The sequence below is a fragment of the Phalacrocorax aristotelis genome, chromosome 7 (assembly GCF_949628215.1).
Source record: "Phalacrocorax aristotelis chromosome 7, bGulAri2.1, whole genome shotgun sequence".
NCBI classification, from domain to species: Eukaryota; Metazoa; Chordata; class Aves; order Suliformes; family Phalacrocoracidae; genus Phalacrocorax; species Phalacrocorax aristotelis.
Window position 1 is genome coordinate 11,077,950 of NC_134282.1, and position 22,044 is coordinate 11,099,993.

Sequence of the window (22,044 nt, forward strand, 5' to 3'; positions counted from 1 at the left end):
AAGAAAGAACTTTGTAAAAAGTCAAATCATTTGTGATATTAACAGAGTACTCAAAAAAACACTGCTTTTGAAAAAATCAATAGGAGAGAAGTAAAAATTTTAAATTCTAATTTTAAGCAGGTTTTTATTCCTTTTATAATGGGTACATTAGTAGTCCCTTTAAATTTCAGTGTGATGTTTATATATCATTACAATACTGATTTGCTGGTAATAGTGCCCATGCAAAATAATCCATAAAAGAGCAAAAATTTGTGGTTATTAAAAAAAAAAATAGTTACAGCAAATTGCATTTTGATTTTGCCTGTCATTTGTAGAAACTTTGAAATAACATAGTATTAAACTTAATTATTAATTTTTGTAGGAATGTCTTTTTAATGCACATGTGATTTAAGTAGTTGATTTTTGTCTGTTTTCATGTATGGATATTTAAGAGAGTAGTCTAGATACAGCTGGTGCTGCTTTGAGCCAATGGAATAGGAAACCTAGCGGTTTCCTAGATAATATTTTCTGTTTCATGCTACTGTAATATTCGTGATTGGGTCTTCAACTTATACCTTGCCTGTATAATCACATCTGCAGACAGAGGTGTTCTCTGGGAGTTGAGGAATTGGGCTGAAATCCCAGCTCCATCTGTTTGTACAGGTCTCTTAGGATTATCTGTCTATAACAATTATGATTACATTTCTGGCTGCTTGTAATTAACATGTGATTAGAGAGGTCTTGTGGTATCATAACATCAAAATTATCAATGAGATCATAACATTGTTCTAAGCTAATGTTCTATATGACGCACTGTGCTGCTCTCTTCATTCTTATTATTCTTTCTTTTCTTACCATCTTTCTCTTAAGACAGAGTATTATGATTATGTGGTTGGTGAAAAAGGAGATGAAGGATCCCCTGGACCTTCAGGACCAAAAGGTCAACGTGGCATGCCTGGTGAGTGGGACACCAGAACTAGAATCTTTCAGCAAGAGCTGTCCACTCAAAGGGCTTGTTCCAGGCTAGGTTTTTGAGCACCCAGAAAACCTGCTTCTGCCTTTATAAGAGTATTTCCAGATTACTCCCATTGACTTCCAGAATTGAAATGTATCCTGAGACTTTGAATTGTGGCTGTATTTCCTCTTAAAAATAATGAAGCTGGCACACTATTTTGCGCAGATAATTGACTAGAGCTCTTAAGCTCACTGGTGTCCTTCCTCATGACTTTAGTGGACTACTGCATCAGCACATTATTTGCATATGCCATAGACAAACCACTAGGGCTCCTGTTAAAGGTCATGCACTTTTTTATCTTTTTTTTTTTTTTTTTGTAGCTTTCATAGTTTGTCTTATGCCATTTTTATTGCCTCTCATTCCAAAATAACAAAAATCTGCAAGTTTTCATTTTGTTTATTTTGGCTGTGCTGTAAAATTAAAATGTACTGTTTTGTTATTTGGGCTGTGTCACAATATAACAAGGACTTGGGGGCTGAACTCTGAGGCAGCATCTTGTATGCTACATCTCATGCTTATCCAGCAAATCCTTGCCTTCTGTGTTTTGATGTTCTAGTTTTACAAATATTTATGTATCCAAGTGATCGTGTTGCATTCAGTGAATACTCTTTGTTGTTATAAATCTACTTATATGCTTCCAAGGGATGGCAACAGGGAAGTTGAGCCTTGCAAAGGTATTAATGCATTGTTAAGAGGTGGTATATTTTTAGAGCAAATAGTGGCAGAGAGTAGCAAGTCTGCAGGCCTGTAAGTCATTCTCAAGTAATTGAGTGCATCCCGATCTAAGATAAATGCAGTGGATCCTATTCCTACCTGTCGTAAACGTCTGTGTCTTGCCAGATTTCAGTGAGAATTGTAAGTATGCAACAGTTGCATATGCAGTAGATGTCTACTCAGGCAAAACTAAATTCTTAAAAGATAAAATACGCTTGAAATGCAGAAGGCCAAAGTTTGCAGTCAGTGTTAATGAGTAGAGACTTTGCAGAGTCCACAGTGGTTTAACTCACGTTCTAAATATTTTGCTTTTGCAGGGCCACATGGTCCTCCCGGAGATGCTGGTAGACCAGGTACGTGTAATAGCCCAGTACCAGCAATAAAATACATTGTTCTTCCTGCCCATTATACTGAATCAGCTTTGTGGAATCTTAACTTCAGATGACTTCAAACATATCTCTAAGGGGTAAAAAATTGTCACCCAAAAGCTTTGATGGGCTAAGTATTTAAAGAGAGGTTAAAGATAATTATTAAATGTCTTTACATTGTCATTGTGATTATTTAATATATTGGCAAGATAAAAATCATTTGTGGGATGAACTCGGTATGTTTGTCTCTCACTCATCCTATTGAATATTTAATTTGCTTTAAAATTCTATTTCCTTAACTTCATTTTTTTATTTTTTCCTCTTTGGTTAGGTGTGTCAAGACCTGGTCTGAGAGGTCCCCCAGGATTTCCTGGGCCAAAAGGAACAAAAGGAGAGAAAGGACAAACTGGCTTCTGTATTGTAGGCCCTCCAGGACTACCTGGTATTACAGGCAGACCTGGTTCTGTTGGATTACCAGGTCCTCCAGGAGAACCAGGTGATGTTTCAGTATTGTATATATAATGAACAAGAACAAATGGAGAGTCACCTTGATAGCTAATATACAAGATTATATAAATACATTACTTCTACAGTGTATTTGGAGTAATAGGGTTGAATAGAATTTCTCTTTGGAAATTTTGTTTTAGGATATTCATGAAGCGAAGGTCTGTGCTTCATCACTAATAAGATTCTGTGGAGAAGATAAAATGGCTTCCCAGTATAAAGATTTCTCACCTTTTTATATAACTGGGACTATAAAAATCTGCTGCATAAAAACAGGAAAGATGAATGAGAGAAAATCTGTTCTTAAAATTACTTCTTCCAAAAGTTGTAGTAAATCTGTGAAACTAAATTGAGAAGGGGCTAATCTGAAAGCTAGAGAAATCACTTGCACGCATCCAGAGTTCTTGGTGGGCCTTAGAGCAGGTCTGAAGTTCTGGCAGCATGAAGAGAAAACAGTAGCAGTTCTTAAAACTTCCAGAAAACATATTAACCAGGAACACCTCTTTAACTAGGAGTACCAACAGCATCATGTTTCTTTTATATGTGGTATTGCCAAAAGAAGTTTTTCTGAACCAGTACCAATGTAGTGCTTCTCTTTTGTCTCTCCCTCTCTGAAAAATATAGCTATCCCCCAAATATATTACCTTAGGAAGTGCTCAATGCATGTTCTGTTTTTCTAAACTAATAGTAAATACACCAGAATAGTTCTGTCAAAGATACATGGGCAGCATTAATAATTTAGATTAAAAGATAAGTTTCCTTTCCATTCCTGGTAAAAGAAAGAATTATGTTTCTATTTATTCAAATAAAATGGAAATACTTTCCCCAGAAGAGACTACGCTTTTTAAAGGCCAAACAGATGGGTCCAACAATCTGCTGAGATTTACTTTGGCATTACCATATTTATCTTCAAGTACTTCCAGTTACTGGTGTTTTGGATTTACCCTTATCCAGGTAGTTGTCTCTTTTGAATGAGTCATAGAATATTTCGAGTTGGAAGGGACCCATAAGGATCAGAATACTGTCTCCAGCTTATCCCTGCAACTTTTTTTCTCTCTTAGCAAATAGAGACTTGTCAGAATAATCTGCTGATGTAATGGTGCCATGCTCATTTCATTCACAGGTAGAGTAACATTTAGAACAGGGCTACCAGGACTTCCTGGAGAGCAAGGGTGTACAGGACCTCCGGGACCTCCAGGAGATATTGGCATGAAAGGTCAGTTTCAGAAAACTATCACTCAGAGATAGATGGTACAATCCAGTAATCTTCATGGATCCTCATGAAATTTTGAATTTAATTTACCTCTTAAGCCATTTGATGAGTTCAAACATTTAAGAAAATTTATTAGGGATAGCAAGATGTCTTCCTCCCCTTATGGTAAACAGCAGCTAAAAAAGCAGCGCAAGTGCCAGTGCTGCACACTGGTAGTACAGCACTGCAGCCAGGGTGTAGATTTTTACTGGGACAAACAATTATTACAGGTTGGTAGGGCTTTCATATTCTCCTATTGGTACATTCAACGTCAACAATTGTTCTCTGAGAGAAGGTTAATTCTGCAAATATCATCACAGGAGCTGCTGAATCTCTTTGCCACTTGCCAGTCATTAAAGCTACCCAGGTGCTTAACGAGCCATGTTAGTTTGAAGCCTACATCCCGTTCTTCTTTTGAAAGAATTTGGCTTATTAGTAGAGTGACTACATCCAAATGGTTTACTAAAACTAGACTTGAAAAAAATAATGAGATTTAAACTAAATGTTCCTGCATTCTAAATGATATGTAATCAGTTCTGATTCACCCTCTGACCACAGGTAATTTTGTACTGTGTTGGAAGTGATCTTCTATTAAAACTAAGGCCATGTTCCTACTGCTCCCTGGCCAAAAGTCTTAGCTGTTCTCTATAACAAACTATGTAACACATTAGTTAAGCTTGGGAATGACTTGCTGTGGAACAACTAATGAATTATTTTCATTCTAGGTGATGAAGCTTGTGTGTGTACTGATTGCAGCTATATTCCAGGAATACCTGGTCTTCCTGGTTCTCCTGGGCCACATGGCCAAGATGGCATGCCTGGTAAATTATCTTGTTGTTTCTAACAGGATAGTAGGAAATGCCAGTGATTTTGCTTTTAGCATGAGAATCGGGTATGGGCATGTCTGCAGCATGCGGGTCTTGAATTAGCCCTGAGGTTGTGATGAGTGTGAGTGCCTGATGCAGCTCCACCCACTGATAGGAGCACAAGCCCTAAAAGAAGTGAAGTCAGAGTGCTAATAGGCTTAGGTGCACCCTGAAGCCAGGTCCAGTCTATGATGATGCAGTCAATGTGACAAGAAGAAACATGCAATGCTGGGTGTGATTATGGAGTTTGTCAAAGTTCACAGAATCACAGAATGGTAGGGTTTGGAAGGGACCTCTGGAGATCATCTTGTCCAACCCCCCTGCTTGAGCAGGCCCACCCAGAGCAGGGGGCACAGGAACGCGCCCAGGCGGGTTTTGAATATTTCTAGGGAAGGAGACTCTACGGCCTCCCTGGGCAGCCTGTGCCACTGCTCTGGCACCCTCACAGGAAATAAGTATTTTCTCATATTGAGGTGGAACTTCCTGTGTTCCAACTTGTGCCCGTTGCCCCTTCTCCTGTCATTGGGCACTATTGAAAAGAGCCTAGTCCCATCATCCTGACACCCACCCTTTAGATACATATAGGTATTGATGAAATCTCCCCTCAGTCTTCTCTTCTCCAGGCTAAACAAACCAAGCTCTCTCAGCCTTTCCTCATAAGGGAGATGCTCCAGCCCCCTGATCATATTGGTAGCTCTCTGCTGGACTTGCTCAAGCAGTTCCACGTCGTTCTTAAACTGGGGGGCCCAAAACTGGACAGAGTACTCCAGAAGTGGTCTCACTAGGGCAGAGTAGAAGGGGAGGATAACCTCTCTCAATCTGCTGGCCACACTCCTTTTAATGCAGCCCAGGATACCATTGGCCTTCTTGGCTACAAGGGCACATTGCTGGCTCATGGTCAACTTGTTGTTCACCAGCACTCCCAGGTCCTTCTCAACAGAGCCGCTTTCCAGTAGTTCAGCCCCCAGCCTGTGCTGATGCATGGGGTTGTTCTTCCCCAGGTGCAGGACCTTGCACTTGCTCTCGTTGAATTTCATCAGGTTCCCCTCGGCCCAGCTCTCCAGCCTGTCCAGGTCTCGTTGGATGGCAGCACAGTCTTCGAGTGTATCAGCCACTCCTCCCAGCTTGGTATCATCAGAGAACTTGCTGAGGTTACACTCTATCCCATCATCCAGGTCATTGATGAATATGTTGAACAGGACTGGACCCAGCACAGACCCCTGGGGAACACCACTAGCGACAGGCCTCCATCCAGACTCTGCTCCATTGATCACGACCCTCTGAGTTCTGTTGTTGAGCCAGTTCTCAATCCACCTCACTATCCATTCATCCAACCCACACTTCCTTAGCTTGCCTGTGAGGAGGCTATGGGAGACAGTGTCGAATGCCTTACTGAAGTCAAGATAGACAACATCCACTGCTCTCCCTTCATCGACCCAGCCAGTCATGCCATCATAGAAGGCTATCAGGTTGGTCAAGCATGAGCTTCTCTTGGTGAATCCATGTTGACTGTTTCTGATAGCCTTCTTGTCCTCTACATGCCTGGAGATGACCTCCAGAAAGAACTGCTCCATCACCTTTCTGGGGACAGAGGTGAGGCTGGCTGGCCTGTAGTTTCCCAGGTCCTCCTTCTTGCCCTTTTTGAAGATTGGAGTGACATTTGCTTTCCTCCAGTCCTCAGGCACCTCTCCTGTCCTCCACGACCTTTCAAAGATGATGGAGAGTGGCTCAGCAAGAACATCCACCAGCTCCCTCAGCACTCGTAGGTGCATCCCATCAAGCCCCATGGGTTTGCAAGGATCCAGTTTGCATGGGTGATCTCTGACCCAATCCTCTCAACCGATGGTAAGTCTTCCTTTCTCCAGACTTTTCCTCTCTTCTCTGGGGGCTGAGATGCCCAAGGGCCAGCCTTAGCAGTAAAGACCGAGGCAAAGAAGGCATTCAGTAACTCTGCCTTCTCTGCATCCTGCGTCATCAGGGCCTGTTCCTTGTTCAGCAGTGGGCCCACTGTATCCCCAGTCTTTCTTTTACTGCTGGTGTATTTAAAGAAGCTCTTCTTGTTATCTTCGACATGCCTTGCCAGATTTAATTCCAAGTGGGCCTTGGCCTTCCTTGTTGCATCTCTGCATACCCTGACAGCATTTCTATATTCCTCCCAAGTGGCCAGTCCCTTTCTCCACATACTGTGAACCACCCTCTTCCATCTGAGCTTCTCTAGAAACTCTTTGCTCATCCATGCGGGTCTCCTGGCTCCTCTGCCTGACTTCTTCCTCCTGGGGATGCACCGATCTTGAGCTTGGAGGAAGTGGTCCTTGAATGCTGTCCAGCTCTCTTGGACCTCCCTGCCTTCCAGAGCCCTAGCCCATGGGATTCCTCCTAGCAGGTCTTTGAAGATGCCAGAGTTGGCCCTCTTGAAGTCCAAAGTTGTAACCTGACTCGTAGCCCTGCTTCTACCTCACAGTATCCTAAACTTGACCATCTCATGGTCACTGCAGACAAGGCTACCCCCAACTCTCACATCCCCAGTCAGACCTTCCTTGTTTGTTAGGATAAAGTTGAGCAGTACATCTTGCCTCGTTGGCTCCTCCACCACCTGTATCAAAAAGTTGTCCTCCGCTCTGCAGGAACCTTCTGGATTGTGCGTGGCTTGCTGTGTTGCTTTTCCAGCAAATATCAGGGTGGTTGAAGTCCCCCATGAGGACCAGGACCTGCAATTGTGAGGCTACTTCTAGCTGTCTGTAGAAGGCTTCGTCAACTTCCTCTTCTTGATCAGGTGCCTGTAGCAAAAGCCCACTACAGTGTCACCCATATTTGGCTGTCCCTTAATTTTTACCCATAAGCTCTCAACTTGCTCTTCTTCCACTCCAAGGCAGAGCTCAATGCACGCACTCAATGCTGCGTGCGTGGGTGTACAGGCGTTTCAGAAAGGTACTTGAGCATACAGGTTTCCCCAGAGGGGTGTATGAGGACCTAGTATAGCCATGCAAGCCCTTGAGGTGGTTGGTCTCCTAGTTGCCATTGCATGGGGCCACTATGGCACCTTTATCACTGCTCAGGTTGTCCTGTCTTATTCCCCCATTGTGTGTGGTGGCATTAGCATTGCCAGTTTGTCCTCCTCCCACCGAGTTCCTGAGTTTAAAGCCCTCCTCACCAAGTTTGCCAGCCTTCTGCCAAAGATTCCCTTGCCCCTTCCAGACAGGTGGAGTCCATCCCTCTCTAGCAGCCTATGGTTGTTAAAAAACCTCCTGTCGTCATAAAAACCAAAACCCTCACGTTGACACCAGCCACAGAACCAGGAGTTGATTTGTATTATTTGCCTATTTCTAATCACCCATTTTTCTCCAACGGGTAATATGGAGTAGAAGATAACTTGGGCACCAATACTTTTGGCTTACTTTCCCAGAGCTTTATAGTCTTGCTTAGTTCTGCCCAGGCTCTGGCTTGCAGCGTCATTTGTGCCCACATGGAAGAGTTATGTCCTTATGTTCATTTTTATTTACAAAATATGCTGTTTCTTTTGCAGGTAGAGAAGGAACAACAGGTCCAAAAGGTTCTCCAGGTTCCCCAGGAGCACCAGGGTTTCCAGGAGCTCAAGTAAGACCCAGGTTTTTCAGATTATTTTTTGGATCCCGCAAGAATTATTTCAAAGAAACCCCATGGCTGGTGTTACATGCATTGTCTTACTGGGTGATCTCAACAGTTTTCTTTCTGTAGTAATGAATGTGTCTGCATGGGAGGCTTGGGTAGAGACTGTAATGTGTACACAGCTGACCTAGCTTTACTAACCTGTTTTGTTCAGTGCAGTGATAAGTTCAGCCCAGGCAGTGAGGCAGGTAAATACCTGTGTGATTAACCTGTGCTGTATTTCATGATGGCTAGGCTGCTTTTTCTGCCTGATATGGGTAGTTCACAGTTAACTTCTGTTCATCTATATAATTCTATAATCATGGTAGTGGCTGTAAAGCATATATATAGTTTTGTGTGCTGTGATCGTTGTCAGACTTCTTCTCTTGTTTCCAGCATACTCGGGACTTGCTAAAGCCCCAGCTGTGCAGAGAAACTTGCTTCTCATAATACCCTCCTCAGGGCTGCAAAGGACATTCCCATTGGGAAACATTACGGAGAGGGAATGCTGACACTTGCTGTAACAGACATACCGCTTGGTTGTTCTAACTTGTACCTGTAGTAGTAATTATTTGTGGGAGATTTCAGTTGGTGCTGAACAATAAAAAAACGTCATGTGCAAGTAGTTGTGGTGGTTGCCATACAGCTGCAGAATGAAAGGTCTGCTAATCATTTTTTTTCAGAAGGTTCCCAAAAGTGCATGAGCCCAAGGTTACTACAGCCCAGTGTACTTTCAGCTTGTACTAGTTTTGGCTAGGATAGAGTACCCACTTTGAGAGGGAAAGAAGGGAGAGGAGAAGTTAATTGCAAACAGAGCCAACTGTGGTTGTTTTTAGTGTCCCTGGGGAGATACTCCCATGTGAAGGAGAAATCTCTAATTAGGTTTTAAGGTACTTTCTTGCCCTTTTGTGCAAGAAAGGTAGCTAACAGTCTGATCCATTAAATGATCCTGCATCATTCTTGCTTATAGTATTATAAATGAAATGATAATCAGAGCCAAAAGCAGTAAAGGCAGGAGAAAAAAAAAAAAAAAAGAAAAACAAACCTGAAAAACCATGTTCGTTGAAGTGTACCATTACAGTGAATAAAGATGAGAATAAAGAGAACCACTCTCAGGTATTTGATTTTTTTTTTTTTTTTAAAAAAAAAAGCAGACATATGTCTAGCACTGAAATTCTTCTGATTGCTTTGTTCCAGGGACCTCCAGGTTTTAGAGGAGATCAAGGACATAAAGGATCAAAAGGTGAGCCAGGATATGTGTATCCAGAAGGGCCAAAAGGTGAGCAAGGAGATCCAGGGGCCAAAGGAGACAAAGGAAGAAAAGGTTCAAGTGGATTTCCAGGAAGACCTGGCTCTAAAGGATCCAAGGGTTCTAAGGGTGAAGAGGTAGGTATGCACCATTTGCAATTAATATAGAATTTGTGAAAACTTAAGTCAGTGTTTAAATCTTGTACAACAGTCTGGTTTATCTATTCAGATACTTTTACTGAATATCCTCTACCTACCTGATTTAGGGGTACTATGCTCACCTATAGCAACCAATATGCATAACCAATATGTATGAAAGAATGAGAGTAATGATGTAATACCAGAGAGATGAGGCTAGCATAGATACATGTTGCTGAAAAACCTTGGCAGTCTGTTGTGGTGTTAGTTTGGATATTTATACTGGACCATTGTCTTGGATTCTTATGATGAATGAGATTAAAAACTGACTACTTATAATGCTTAAACGGACATAATAATTCAAATAATTTCTGTTCAGTCTTTAGGACTTAATCTTCAGTGAGGGCTGAGAGAAACCACAAAAGCTGGGAGGACTGACCAGAAAACTAGAATCATTAGGGCAGAGCTCTTTGTTCAGCAGAAACAAAAAGTAACAATTATTGTTGTATTCTGTTGGCTGAGAAACTCTAAAAGTGATTCAGATATAAGTCTCTAAACCTCACTTGACAGTATTCAAGGAGGATTAGAGCTGAGGGTTCGTTGGGTTTTTTTAACCAAACCTGTTTTAAAAAGAAAAAAAAAGTGTACGGTGTAATGACACAGTGATTGAAAAATCAAGCTGTTGTATTTATTTGTACTATATATAATAGCCCTCTATTCGTAACCATTGATATGAACATTTATATTCCTTTAATCACAAGTAAATCAGAGGAAAAATTGCTCTTAAATTAGCACAGCTACTCTGTTGCTAAAGTAATGCAAGATTACAGTCAGACAGAGTATCGGTCGTGTTGTTATGGAAGCTGGTGTGGAAAGCAAGTAACGCTTGGTATACACACATGTGTAATCATTAATAGGGACTCGCTAGTTCAAAAGGAGATAGAGGACTACCTGGATTGCCTGGCAGTCTTGGTCTTCCTGGAGAGATGGGGCTTCCTGGACTGCCAGGATATGGACCACAAGGAATAAGAGGTTTCAAAGGCTCTAAAGGAATACCTGGTCCACCTGGATTACCTGGAGGAGCTGGTTTGTAACTTCCTATTTTACCATGTTCTACCTATGTTACAGAGCACTTGATTAAAATTGCAGAGATAGATTGAAGTCAAAGACATGATCATGAAACAGTAAGTTTTTCTTGGGACGAGATTTACACAGCATTGTTCCAACTTTGGTCTCACTGCAGATAATAGCAATAGCCTAAGGGTCATAAGATAATTGAGGTTGGAAGCAACCCTGTAAGGTCTTTAGTCCAAACTCCCACTCAAAGCAGGGTCAGCTATAAGATCATACCAAATTACTCAAGGCTTTATCCGGTTGGACCTTGAAAACCTCCAAGGACCAAGATAGCATATCATCTCTGGGCAACCTGTTCCAGTGCTTGACTGTCCTCACCATGAAAAAAGTCTTTAAATACGTATCCAGTCATCATCATCGTCAGCGTGAGCTAAGTCATTAGGGAAAAATCATAGAGTCATAGAATCATTAAGGTTGGAAAAGGCCTCTAAGGTCATCGAGTCCAACTGTCAGCCCAACACCCCCAAGCCTCCTAAACCATGTCCCAGAGTGCCACGTCCACATGTTTTCTAAACGCCTTCAGGGATGGTGACTCCACCACCTCTCTGGGCAGCCCGTTCCAGAGTCTGACCACTCTTTCAGTACAGAATTTTTTCCTAATATCCAATCTAAACCTCCACTGATACAACTTGTAGCCATTTCCTCTCATCCTGTCGCTAGTTACTTGGGAAAAGAGACTGACCCCCACCTCACTACAACCTCTTTCCAGATAGTTGTACAGAGCAATAAGGTCTCCCCTCAGCCAAATATGAAGGACTTAACCATTTTTGAGTGCTGAAAACATACCAGTGTATGTATTTATAGGCAAGCACTATCTGGAAGAACTCAAAGTTGGATGGCAGATATAGACAACGTTTCTGAAAGAGAATACTCATTAAATCTTTATGAAATGGAGTCGCAGATTAAGCATTTCTCAATTGCATCATTTTCCTGCTGACTTTGTATTTCCTTTTCTGGGTCTCCAGTAGACTGTGGAAGGGCTGAGAGGAAGGCTGCAAGTGGGTTTGGTGTCAATAAAATTCTTTTGCTTTATGAAGCCAGGATCTGAAGGCTTTTCAAAGTTTGCTAGAGTTTCAGAAATATTGGAACTGTAGAAGACTGCATTTTTAAAAGAGTTAGATTGATCACTAATATTTTTAAATGCTTAAGATTACATATTGCCAACCTATAAGCCTTTGTAATCTTTGATTATGTATTTGCTGAAGGTCTGAAAGGAGAGACCAGTAGGATAACTCCATTACCTGCATTGCCAGGACCTCAAGGACCAGATGGTTTACCTGGACCCCCAGGAGTGCCTGGTGAGTACATCTGCACTAAATACAGTAAAAATCAGAGCTGATCTGATTGGAATTTCTCTCCCAGCTCTGGCCAGATAAAACTGTTGGGATACTTTGAAATAACTATAAAAGGCATTTCTGTGGTACAGAAACTATGGAATTATCTGTAACATCCTTTTCAAGAAGACTAGGGGAAGTGGATGTGAATAGGAAGGGCACACAGGGCCATGTCCATGGTGTGCAGTATGGCAGAGATTCCAAGCAGTCCTGTGCTATGACTTGGTTCCTCCAAGAACCAGAAACATCTGATGCATGTGCCACACCTTGTATATCCAGAAGGGCACCTCTGGCATAATTCTGACAAAAGCCTATCCTAAATTATGCTGGGAGTGCTGCAACCTTCAAACCAGAAGGAGCAAAATTAGGTTAAAGCATTCTTAAACTTCCTGAAGCCCTTAGTCCTTCTCATGCTTTGCAGGGGCACAGTCAAAAAAGTAATTGTATTACTAAGTTCCTTGTTGCTTTTCAAAGTGACTGTTAGTAACCATTGTTCTAAGATAGTAAGAACCTGAGTTTCCTTTTTTGGGTGGGCTTTGGGCTTGGGTTCTAGGTGGGATTTTTTTGGTTCCTGGTGTTTTAAATTTTTCAGAATTTTTGAATGCACTGAAGGACAGTAAGTGACATTGAGGCTAATTGTAAGGCATCTTTGCTTTGATTTTGCAATAGTCCTTAAAAATGCCCTGAATAGCATAGGAAAATTTCTCGGCAGCTTTATGGTAGCTTCTGTTCTTGTAGTTGCTTCTGTTCCAAGTCTCACCCCTGTAATATGTGTTTGTATGCTCTCAACAAGTGCAAGGTTTGTATCTGCATATAGTTGTTCCTAGAATTCTGGAATTTGGACAGGTTGCATAAAAACTTAAGTCACAGACTCATGTCTGCTTTGATACTGTGAACACAATTAACATTTTAACTGCGAAAACCTGCTGTGGAAGAGAAATAGTGTCTAAGTTCTAACAATCTACAGTGGTGTCCTAATTAATAAAGATAAACTATAAAACATCTAATCTTACAAGTTGATGTTCTATCATAAGATACATCACAGTTTACTACTTTTCTTTGTACAGGTAAGGTTGGAGCAAGAGGTCAGCCAGGTGATTCAGGACATCCAGGGCCAACAGGTGACACAGGCTTTCCAGGGCTTGGATTTCCTGGAACAACAGGTCCAAAAGGTAAAATACTAATTTTGATCTTCATCTTCAAAAAAAAAAAAGGTCTTTTTTTTTTAGTCTGCATTAAAAACAATCAACAAGTTAAAAAAAATCAGACAGGCAAGTGTTTTTAATGCTCTTGTAATTTACTGCCTTCAGGATTACAAATTGCAGGTTTGAAAGTTTTTTATGTATTCCAGAGAATTAAGTATCAAAGCTGGCAGTAGGAAAATATTTTAAAAGACATTGATACTTCCTGGAATACTGCCTAAACAGGTGTAGCTCATCTGAGTGCCATGCTTACTTCAGATGGATTCTCTTTACCTGGATATGTGTTACAGAGACCGAACTGTATAAGTGCCAGTACTTTATTTTTAAACAGTTTTGGTTATGTACAATGCAATTCCTGCTCTGACGTGCAGGTAATAAAAAGCATTTTGAATTCTGTGTATTTGGCCATTTCTCATGCAAAGTCATACCCCTCTTCAGCCACTAAAAATATTAAGAACTATTCTCATAATCCTGTCAAAGGTGCAGGGAGGAGGAGAAGAAAGCTCTGATACTAAAACTCCTGCCAAGCTGCTTGTTAAAGAAAACAGTAGGGAACTGACATCAGAATAGCTTCACTTAAAAAAAAAATAAAATAGATATGTTAAAACAACTGATTTGAAGCCAGGAACCAAGCAGTGTTACAGTCAATGTTGAGTGAATATGTAAGGAACAAGATGCAGTGTGTCACGTAAATTCTGAAATCAAGATGTTGTGTTTAGCTCATGTAAGATACTTTAGTGTCAGAGGCTCTCAATTGCATCCGTACAAATAGCCGTTTGTAAGATAAGGTCGTAACCATAGCATCTGTACTGCCATTTAATTCTTTATGCAGGAGATAAAGGACTTGCAGGAGGCAGAGGGTCACCAGGTTGTGAAGGGAAGATTGGAGATCCAGGCCGAGCTGGAAACCTAGGACAACCAGGAGAAAAGGTTTGGTTAGAAATACAGCACAGACTTTTCCATAGGTCCCATTCATTAAATGTGACACTGAGCAAATAAATTAAGAACTGTAAGGAAAATAGGAGTTCCTGTATCTCCTGACCAGTGATGCACAAATTAAGAAATGAAATTGTTTAGATATATACAGGGGCTCAAGCCAAAATATTAAATTCAGATACAGGATTTCAGAACCCCAAGTATTTGGGATGTTTTGATACTTCAGTTTCCAGAGCATGAGGAGGATATTTCATTGCTTACAGCAAGAAATTAAGGCCACAGCTTTTGAAAAGATGACTATTCAGCAGTTGCAATTAAGCACATATTTGATGGAGGTCAGTGACAAGTAAGGATGTATTTAATTTAAGCAACTGCTCTGTTGGATTGAAGTGTAAAAGTAGGTTGGAGGTAAAAGCAACCACTCTTGCTGATTAGCAGAAGCTACTCTACTGATGGCTTATGTAAATGTAGGATTCTTGACTACTCTGTAGTCAGGATTCAAATTTGAATAGAATAGTAACACCTAAATGTTTTGAAAAGGTGGCATTTCTTTTTTGTGTGTGCTTATATGTCATTCTTTTGTGGGTTTTTTTGACATGACAAATTGTGGGGTATGGGTTTGTGGATTTATTTTTCTTTTTTTAGTTATTATTTAATCTGCATTTGATGCCACAGAACAGCTGGATGTGGAGTGGCCTTTGTAGCCCAAATATATCATCAGTGACTGGTATAAGCTCAGCTCTGCTGAACTGTTTTATGAACATATTGATATGCTGGTACTCAAAGCTAGTATTCAAAACAAGCAGCAATTCAGTCAGCCAAAAAAAAAACAATTCAAACTTTCCTTTCAGGCATAAACTTGGGACATTTGTGATAAAATAGTCTTCATGGAAAGCAATGTTTAGAAGAATGATTAAAAAAACCCCAGTAACTGACTTTGGGTATTCTGAGAAACATCTGGGTGCTGACCTTAATTATTTAAATAAATTTTTTTATAAAAATGTGACTGTCATATAAAATAAAAGAAAAAATGTATTTGCACAGACTTCAACTAAATTTTCAGGTACAGGTCCAAAGCTTTTCACAGCTACAGCAAGCATCACAGTGCAGTAAAGGCCAAATGGAGGGAAGCGTCTTGCATTACTTCGTAGCAATTTCTTAGAGTTAGGAGACAGAGTTCAAAAGCTGTCTAGACAAACTACTCCTCTGGTATGGAACCTGCAGCTGGTCAATAAGAAACATCCAGCAGTCTGCTGAATCAGAGCTATTAAAAATTATAATGTGAAAGATTCCCAGGGAATGGAGAAAATTAACCTAAGAATTCAATTGATCACACAGTGGAGAAAATATTTCAGTAGATTTGCAAAGCATAGTACTTGGTGGATTGTTTACATTTCTCTGTGTTGCAGGGTGACCCAGGCATGGTTATTCCTGGAGAGCCAGGTAGACTGGGTTCACCAGGAGGTCATGGCATTCCTGGCTCAAAAGGTGATACTGGATTTCCAGGACTTCTAGGCCTACCAGGGCGTGCTGGACGTGATGGTGATGATGGCCTAAGAGGTACTGTTGTCAAACAAGCTAAAGGAGTGCAGCAAGTTATTTTAAGGAAAGGGAAGCCAAGTCAAACAATGCTCACACAAAGCCTGAAAATTCTACTTATTCCATTGTTAATCCAGTCTCCTCTCTTTTAGGAGATCGTGGCTCACCTGGAGTTCCTGGAGATCCAGGTTTTCCAGGGAAACCTGCCGAATGTCTTATTGGCCTGCCAGGTTTGCCAGGTGGCCAGGGAGCTACAGGCCCACCAGGTAGGACTTTCTGAATCAAATGTGCCATTTGGCTGGGTGGTTCTGGGTTTTGTTTCTGCCTTCCAATGGCCTGGGGAAGCTGAAGTTGTTTTTAGGTATTGGTTATAGGATGGCATGTGACAAAATGTGACCCCATTTACAAGATACACTTTCTGGAGATGGGAGGAAACACAGGCACTGATTAAGATGGATTAAGATTCAGATTCCATTGTACAGTACAAAAAGTAATCACAAACTGGCCCGAATTCCGCAGTAAAAAGGATATTTCAGTCACATCTCCTGTATGGGGCTGAACTTAGATTCCTTGGTGCAATGTGATTGATAAACAAAACAGACGAAGAGCTCAGGTAGGTAGAAAACCAGTTTAGGGACTCAAAAGTACCAGCATACACTGCATGTGATTTCTGTTCCAAGAGAAACACATTTGGGTACCCAGCACCACAGTCCTTCTCCTGTATGCAATCTCGAAAGGAATTTTTTTTGTTTTTGAGAATGAATGCAGCATTGGTGGGGTTTTCATGTTTGGTTCTTTCTCTTTTTTTCTGAGAAAAAAATAAAACACCACCACAAGTCTTTTAATGTTTTTCTGAACATATACATTGTCTTATAGATCTAACGTTTAGCCCCCAAACAGCCAGAGTTCAAAAATAGTTTCATGCTCGTGATGTAAAGATAGAGATGAAAGTTTATTTTCCAGACAGATGTACCATACTACACTGTAATGCATTTTTCTTAGGAGGAAGAGGTTTGCAAGGTTCAAAAGGAAACCTAGGTCCTCCTGGTTTGAGCGTCCCGGGAATCTATGGAGAGCGTGGGGAACCTGGATTAGTAGGTCTTCAGGGAAATACAGGATTACCTGGTCCCAAGGGACAGTCTGGAAGGCCAGGAATCTCTGGTGTGCCAGGTAAGGATTTCCAAAAAACTTGTTTTGACACAGAAATTAAGTCAGTCTCTGCAAAACGGTGTCGGTCATGCTTCTCCAAATTGAAGATGCTGAAATACTTTTCCATCAATAGCTTTCATATATCATTGAGATCTATATGGAAAACAAATGAATCATCATTCCCTAAATGTCAAGCATACCTTGAAGTGTCATGACATAGTACTGAATTTTTGGTAACAGTCTTCTGAGAACAGAAGGCTGCCTTACTTCTTTTTTTTTTTGGTACAGTAATATCCTGCAATAGGACTAGTCAACATTCAAAGCAACTCCCCAGCATAATGGAAGTGTAAAGTGTTTAGTAGTTCTTACTGACCATCCCTTTTCAAACAGATAGCTTGTTAGTGCGATCTTCATTTTCTTAAAAAGCAAGTTCAGATCTAGAGTGTGACAGAGTGGAGTCAGATCAAATTCTGTCATGTCAGGCAGAGCTAACTTTAAGTAAGGTAGGTAATCCCTGTAGGGTTTTGGTTTGGTGTTTTTGTTTTGTTTTTTTTCGGTTTTGTTTGGTTATTTGTTTTCAAAAATGTGTTCAAATTTGATATGTAGACTAAAAGAAATAGGGTATGTAATGCTTCTTATCTCTGACAAGGATTTTTTCATTACTATCCAGTCCTGCATTATTCTGTGGGAAGGAGATGATACACACATTTTTATATATACGACCTGTAAAACTAATGATAAACATGTAGCACTTGACTCAGTAATGCAAACCTTGGTTTCTGATGTCATTTGAAGGGAGTTCTCGTGTCCCATCTGGCCTTCATCTCCTGAGCCAGAACATCCCATGGCAGGTCTCCCATCTCTCTGTCCATATATCAGACACATTCTCCTCACTGCCAGTTATTTCATTCATTGATAGAAACTGTTGCAGCTACTAATCTAGGTAGTCTGGGGGTTACTGTGTAAGTGCTGTTCATGTGGTTAAAGACTAGAAAACTGACTTCCACATTATGTTGCAGAAATGGAGAAAAAAAGAAGCAAACACTTAAATGACAGCCACATGTGCAGTTTTTTGAAGTAATGTTCTGTTTCACTGGTCAAATACTAACAAATATGTTCCTATTGCTTCAATTCCACAGGCCTAAGGGGAGAGCCAGGTATAATGGGCCGGTTAGGAACTCCTGGAGCCCCTGGCATCATTGGAAGACCAGGCAACCCAGGTGTCAGAGGCAAGTGGCCATAGTATCTGTCTTCATTATTACTTAGAATATAGGAACTTCCATGCTTGTGATCAATCTTGATGTATGTTATCACTCCTGAGTACACGTGTCATACTGGAATTTCTTTGAGTCTTGATAAATCTTTGACTTCTGTGTATGTACAGTCTACAGACTGAATGACAACATTGGGGTGTTTTAGCAGTTTTGAATTGCTACCTTTTGTTTCACTGGTATTTGTGAGAGTGGCTGGTGATTTGCTAAATAAAGAGCAGAGAGCTTTTTTCTCTATATTTTTTTTCTATCCCATTCGTGTTCCAAATATCATCATTATTATATCTATGCAACACATATAAAATTATACATATATTGACCATAGGAAATAATTACCATCTCTTGCCATAATTGTGCTCATAGATGTTTTATTGATGACTGTAGTAATTAAGCTAGTTTAGGTTGTTGATTTGGACTTTATATTTACATATGCAGCTGCCCTTGAAGGCAGGAGTTTCACTGCTTCCTTTACGCTATTGTCTAGTCAGGTTTCTTCAGTAAATTTCATGATATTTTCTTGCAGGTTCTTCTGGCTTCCCAGGACCAAAGGGAAGAAAAGGGTTTCTTGGAGCAAAAGGGGAACCAGGAGATAAAGGTTTTCCTGGACCATCCGAGATTTTGGTTGGTATTGGGACTAAAGGAGAACAAGGCTTAAAAGGTACATGTTCATTGTTCTGTCATTATGTCACATGGCTTTGAAATAATTATTGCTGAATGCTGTAACTGTCTTTTTATTTATGGGATAGTTGGATATTACACTGAATATTTATTTCCATTTTGACAAGTCCGTATTCCTTAAAAAAACTCTTATTGTGATGTTAAACCAGTATTAATATTTCAGTAGTACTAGGAGGCTTATGTGTGTGTATGCTATACATTCATGTTTGTATGCATTTACTAGGCTGTGAGCACAGCAATGAGTGTGCTTACCAACTAGATGCTGGATTGTAAAGAAATTGAGTGTGTTCAGAAATACATGACTGTCAGAAGAATTCCTTTGTTTGCAATATTAATAGAGACTCTCTGTATATGAGTTGTACATGCTTAACTAATGCTATCTGGCTTTTTGTGTAGACAGTTTCCTATGGAAGTGTTCAGAAACTTCCTTCTGTCTCCATATGAGAAGTATAGAAGGCCTTAACTGTGAGCTTGTGTCTTGCTTGTGTGTTTTCACAGAGTGAAAATCCTATGCTCCACTTCTGCTTCATTAGTTTTAAGAGTTACAAAACTTTAAACTTTACATGCAACTTAGAATGTAAGATGTTGTTTTGTAATATTTTTAAATGAAACTTTGTTTTAGGAGTTCAAGGAAGAATGGGACTAAGAGGAGAAAAAGGAGATGCTGGTGTGCAAGGTCCCCCAGGTCTTGACGGGTATGAAGGACTACCTGGTCTACCAGGTGTGGAATATGTATACTGAAAATTACTGTATTATGGGGAGGGTAGAGATATTACTGCCTCAATGCTAGCACATAAGCTCTGCTCCAGCAGCAGCACTGCATCCTGTGTGTTAATTCTGAAGCTTTTCTGAGAATTCTGAAACAGCAGTTTCAAAAGCTGCTATTTGAAAATCAGAACAACTACCACCAAGTGATTCTTTGTTTCCTTCCAAATATAGACCATTGTTTGGGGTGATAAATAGAAAATAATATTAAATCCTGAATAATTATAACTTTGAAATGTAAAAGCTGATGAGGCCAATGAATAAAAATCGGTATTTACAAAAATGAAAGAGAAGTTTGAATTCCCAATATTATGAAAAAAAATCTAAAATACGAGCATTACAGTTGTTCACAAAATATTTCAGAAGCTTTTTTTTATTCCAGAATTATTCTAATTCCCTTTTAAAAGCCTACATGCTTGGCTTATATTTTGAAAGTTACGAGATCTTCACTGAAAAGCCGAGAACTTCTTTCTAGAAAACAGTATGACACTATAATTAGATACAGAAAAATGGTGACAATTAGAAATAATTTTAAACTTGTAATCAAAATGGCTGCTCTCATGATGGCAATTATCTGTGCTGTATGTCATTATAGCATCACTGCTATATTCTGTCATTAAGATACTTTGTGTAGTCATTGCAGTTTTGCCATTGCAGGAAAAATTGCAAATGATCCACTATTCCCTAACTTTTTATGGAAGAAAATAAGACCTCACCTGCATAAATGTTCAAGCATTGCTACTACCTTGGAATTAAGACATCGGGACATTCTAAATGCAGCTAGATCTTGTAGTCATTAAACTAAATGCTAATTTAGCTAAATTAAGCTGAAGATAAGTGAATAGGGGAAGAAGTGCCTAAGCCATATAAAAAAAAGCTCTTGAGTATACTAGTTATGAGAAGTGTATAATGAGTAAGTAATAACATGATTGTGACATGCACGGAAACCAGGCTGACTCGGGGACAACGAAAGGAGAGTCTGGTGTGTAAACATATATTCATGATCTTGAAAATTTGCAAAAGTATATTTCCTTTGCTGTCCCTAAGTGCTGTGGTCAGAAACCTTAATTTTAATGTTGATACATAAGATGCTTGTTATTTGCTTGACTTTCTGACAATAATGATAATTTATCTGTGTCTGGGGCAAGAGGAAGAATTATACTTTGGCTGCATGTTGATTTATAAAACAATAAGATACCATGACAAGGTGGGCAGTAGAGGATTCTGTATAAATGACAGCTCTGTCAGCCAGCCAGTGCCTAAAGCAAACATGTGAAGATGACACTTATTTCTTCATCTTGCAGGTGTCAAAGGATTTATGGGTCTTCCAGGGATTCCCGGAGGACAAGGATTCCCAGGTGTACCAGGAAACAAAGGGGACATGGGAATTCCAGGTCACTTTCTATCAAGCCATATTACAAATTCATAGAGCTGTATAGAAGCATTTGCACAGATCTGGGCAGTTGCTGTAAGCACACTACCCAATACTTAGACTAATTTATTCTTTGCAGTACCTATAAACTCCTCGCCACCCCAGCATTTGCTTGACTGGCAGAATGCAGTTCTCCCTCTCTCTAAATGAAATATAACTTCTTTAATGTACATATTGTTATACATAAGAACCTCTTTTTAATGTGTTTTAGAAATAAAATCACTGGCTGTAAATTAATGAAGAATGAATATCTGAATGTACAAGCAGGAGTTTACGAAACATGAAGTGTGGTATACAGTTATTATCCTGTTAAGAATTGTATCAGTATCTGTATTTTTCCAGGTCCGAAGGGGCAGAAGGGATCTCCAGGCTTTCCAGGACCATCAGGTGACCCTGGTCCACTGGGCTATGGTGGCTCTCCAGGTGACAAAGGAGACCCTGGGTACCCATCTGCTGGGCCTCCAGGAGAACCTGGTCCAAAGGTATAAAGGCAATGGAAACATTGTCATGTTAGGCAATAAGCAGAGCCTTTGACTGTAGAAACAGAACATGTAAGCAAGAGCTGCAGAGTTTGCAGAAGGAGGTGACTTGTTAGTGACAAGAAACATGAAAATCCTATTGTGTCATTACTCAGGAGAAATTTTTTTTACTTCATTATATTTCATTTTTCTCTTAGTGCAAGAATTTCTTATTTGTAAAGATGGAACATCTTGGAAATAACTTTGTTTCTATAAAAGTTGCTAATCCATTACGAACAAGGACTTGCACTTAAAAAGTCACCAGTAGGAATACTTTTATGTTAAAAAGTACAGAAAAACCTAATCTTAGCAAGTTTTGTAATCTGAAATTGTACTGCTGGTTTTTTTGACAGTCTAGTAATATCGTTACACAAGATG

General features: G+C 40.1%; 1 protein-coding gene across 1 annotated transcript in view; it reads left to right on the forward strand.

The window, feature by feature from the left end:
• The window catches only part of COL4A3 (collagen type IV alpha 3 chain), a 67,449-nt gene that overhangs the window by 31,958 nt on the left and 13,447 nt on the right, over nt 1-22,044 (forward strand). The window contains exons 19-37 of the mRNA XM_075098775.1: nt 850-937; nt 2,026-2,061; nt 2,408-2,572; nt 3,704-3,796; nt 4,558-4,653; nt 8,222-8,292; nt 9,520-9,708; nt 10,626-10,794; nt 12,048-12,140; nt 13,244-13,348; nt 14,211-14,308; nt 15,724-15,874; nt 16,006-16,119; nt 16,856-17,023; nt 18,142-18,231; nt 18,797-18,931; nt 19,574-19,672; nt 21,021-21,110; nt 21,491-21,630. Of these exons, the coding sequence (XP_074954876.1) occupies nt 850-937; nt 2,026-2,061; nt 2,408-2,572; nt 3,704-3,796; nt 4,558-4,653; nt 8,222-8,292; nt 9,520-9,708; nt 10,626-10,794; nt 12,048-12,140; nt 13,244-13,348; nt 14,211-14,308; nt 15,724-15,874; nt 16,006-16,119; nt 16,856-17,023; nt 18,142-18,231; nt 18,797-18,931; nt 19,574-19,672; nt 21,021-21,110; nt 21,491-21,630 (2,190 nt within the window). The remainder of the gene's footprint in view (nt 1-849; nt 938-2,025; nt 2,062-2,407; nt 2,573-3,703; nt 3,797-4,557; nt 4,654-8,221; nt 8,293-9,519; nt 9,709-10,625; nt 10,795-12,047; nt 12,141-13,243; nt 13,349-14,210; nt 14,309-15,723; nt 15,875-16,005; nt 16,120-16,855; nt 17,024-18,141; nt 18,232-18,796; nt 18,932-19,573; nt 19,673-21,020; nt 21,111-21,490; nt 21,631-22,044) is intronic.